At 35.8% G+C, this 3,407-nt stretch overlaps 1 protein-coding gene across 1 annotated transcript; it reads right to left on the reverse strand.

Annotated features, from left to right (window-relative positions):
* Window positions 1–203: 203 nt before the first annotated feature.
* Window positions 204–1,145, reverse strand: LOC133763959 (olfactory receptor 8D2-like). The gene has a single exon (XM_062197635.1). The coding sequence runs from the start codon at window positions 1,143–1,145 to the stop codon at window positions 204–206; it is 942 nt and encodes a 313-aa protein (XP_062053619.1).
* Between the last annotated feature and the right edge of the window lie 2,262 nt (window positions 1,146–3,407).

The raw sequence follows: 3,407 nt of genomic DNA on the forward strand, positions 1-3,407 counted from the left end.
GTGGATATAAGAGTATTCTGAGGAGAATGAAAGTGCTCTAGGTTGAGAGTAAGGCCCTCAATGAAGAAGTGGAGGTTACCAAAAATAAACCATTTAAACATCTTAATTTAATATGGAATTGATTTGAAACTAGCTGCTCTTGCAAACAGCAATGAAAGATAAATTCTGTCTTTAAAAGTGCTAACCATTGAAAGTGTCATTTTTTACACAGACTCAGAAAATATTCTACTACTGAAAAATTTCTGTAGAGCTTCCTTGACATCCTTATTCCTAAGGCTGTAGATAAGGGGGTTAATCATGGGAATCACTGTGCTGTAAAATACAGAGGCCACCTTCTCCTGGATAGTGTCGCTGGTAGATGGTTTAAAATACATGAAGATGATGGAGCCATAGAAGACACCAACAGCTGCAAGATGGGAGCTGCATGTACTGAAGGCTTTGGACCTACCTTCGGCTGAATGAATTTGCAGAATGCTGGAAAGGATGAAGGTGTAAGAGGTGAAGATGGGTAACACACATGCCAACACGTTAAATCCAACCAGAATCATCACTAAAAGCTCCTTAGTGTTGTCTCTTGAGCAAGATATATTCAGAAGAGGAAGGATGTCACAAAAGTAGTGATGGATGACATTAGTCCCACAGAAGGAACGGCTAGATATATAGCTGGTATGGACAAAAGCCCCCAAAGCTCCCATTGTATACACACTGGTGACCAGTAGAAAACAGATACGGGTGGACATGGTGACATTGTAGAGCAAGGGCTTACAGATGGCAACATAACGATCATATGCCATGGCTGTCAGCATGTAGGAGTCATCAATGCCAAAGAAGCAAAAGAAAAACAGCTGGGCCATGCACTCAGGAAAAGACAAGGAATTCTTCTCTGACACAAAGTTCATTAACATCTTGGGAATTATGACAGACGAATAACAGAGATCTATGAAGGACAAGTTACTGAGAAAATAGTACATAGGAGTGTGCAGCTGTGAACTGATCCTGATTAAAAAGACCAAGCCCAAGTTTCCCACAATGGAGACCATGTAAATCAGTAGAAAGAGTAGTAAGAGAGGGAGCTGGAGCCCTGGCTCATCTGTCAACCCCTCAAGGATAAAATAGGCTACTGAAGAATGATTTCCTGCATCCATTCATCTCCCAGTTGTGATAGTTCAAATCATCTGGAGAAGTTCCCATTAGAAAAACATTGTCATCCGATAGGAATTGGTGGCTTGAGAGTGCTGAATGAAATAATTTCCAATTGATCCAGAGTTTGAATCATAAACCAAGTGACTCAAATATACTTTCGATTGAATCTTTATCAAGATGGTGTTAATTATTTTGGGTTCAGTGTTTATAACTCTCATGGAGTTTAGAAGTGAAAATTATTTTGTTTCCAACAGATCAAGCTTTAGATTTTTACCATAAAAGAAAAATAACTCTTCTTATTTGATAACCTTCAAAGAGGATCTTACAGAGCTGCTATCTTCTTCTTTGGTTTTCTATCTGAACACTGTTCTCCTCTGACTTGGAACTTGAACACTTCCTCACTGATGTCCCTTCAGCTTCTGCTGACCTCAGCACCTTTAAGGAATTGATTTGGCTCTTGACTTCAATCACAGGAACATTTGTCTCCCCAGCTTTGGTCCTTCCACTCCTCTCCGTTACTGGTTTTGAGTTTGCTTTGAGAGGAATAAAGCTGTGCTCTAGGTGGTAGAAAGAATGGAATACCAGAAAGGGGAGTCATTGTCCTGTACTGAAAGAATCTGAGGAGAAGGAAAACCAACAACAGAACAAGGCGCAACCATTATTGAGCCCCTATCAGTTTCCATGAACAATGTTAAGAACATTGCATTTATGGCCTCATTACACCTCATGTGATGCCATGACGATGATATATTTGCTATTCCCTTTTTAGTTTTTTAATCTTAATACAAAGAGAACAGATATAATGTATTTATAGATACAATTCTGAGAAGATAACCATATATCCCTTCCTCCTTCTCCCCCATCCTTTCCTTTTTCCCTTTAATTTTTGCAATAGCATAAGTTCAATTTACTTTATAATTATAGGCTTATTGCACAACTTGCCATAATGTTACAAAAGTAAAAATTAGAAAGACCATTGCACTACAGGAGTATAGATAAGCACTAAAAACAAGAATCAAATCTTAAAATATCAGTTGTATTCTTATATGTTGTATGGGTTTTTTTTTTTTTGTGTATTCTATATGAAGACTGAGATACAGAAAAGGTTAAGAAAATACTTTATCTGAGTTACCAATCTCAAAGCAAGGTAATTTCCACTATCTTAAAAATTTTCATATGAATATTCTTAGGGCATCCATTAAGATATAGAAATACAACTCTTAAATTTGTTTGTTTAATTAAAAGATCAATGTCCCCTAAACATCAACATTTTTTATTGAACCTGAACATTGAATAGTAACTTCTGCATAGCTGTAGATATTATGCTACTCTGTCACTTTAATATCATTTCCTCTATATTTTATTCTTGTTAGATAAATTAGAGTAGTTTTTATATACTTTATAAACACCGAAAACATATCTTATGTCTAAGAAAGAGTATATTATCTCTAAAATAACCTTAAGGTGGAAAATAAAAAGAAGAGGAAGGTATTCATGTATATACACACACCCATTTCTTCATGTGAAAATAAATGAGCTTCAAATCTACATATACCCTTTTTGAACAGCAACCACACAACTACAACTGAGTATGCAACCCTTCCTTTTAGCTTTTTATTTATGGAGCAAGCTGTAAAATAAAACATTCTCTCTTTGCAGACAGTAAGAAAGTTCATAAGAAAACAGGCTTCTTGTTCAAGACTGAATATACCAAGACTAGGTGGATGAGGAGGTCAGTGAAATATTGTATCCAGTTCACAGAAGGCCCATCATGAATAATATTTTGTTTCTAGGTTCCTTGGATATTATCTAAGTAGTCTTATCTACAACATTTCCTAAATACAACTCTTCTTTGTCGAGTCAAACCAGAATTACACATATTTCACAGAAGTCCCACTTTTCTTTCTGTAAATTTTCCCTTATTCTTATGTCTACACTCATTTCTCCCAATAGTCCAACTGTGTCTAGCTATTTAAAATGTCTGATTACCCAGGTAACTTCTCACTCCACATGACCTCATTTACTTTGACTTCTTCTTCCCTTCTCCTAAAGACATTTTAACCCTTTAAGGACATATATAATGCAATTTCTTATATTTGGTTTTTTTTTTTTTTTTTTTTTTTTACTGGTCATTGTGAGATGATAAACAGTTCAGACTTGATGTCAAATCAAAGTGGTTTCATTTTCAGGCATGCATACTTTCTAGCTGTGTTAACCTGAAGGATTTACTTCTGTATAAACCCCAGTAACTTCACTAATGTAAG

This window comes from Lepus europaeus, chromosome 7 (genome assembly GCF_033115175.1).
Source record: "Lepus europaeus isolate LE1 chromosome 7, mLepTim1.pri, whole genome shotgun sequence".
NCBI lineage: Eukaryota > Metazoa > Chordata > Mammalia > Lagomorpha > Leporidae > Lepus > Lepus europaeus.

Coding starts and splice junctions, on each gene's coding strand:
- LOC133763959 (XM_062197635.1), bottom strand. CDS start 1,145: ATGGATGCAGGAAATCATTCTTCAGTAGCCTATTTTATCCTTGAGGGG.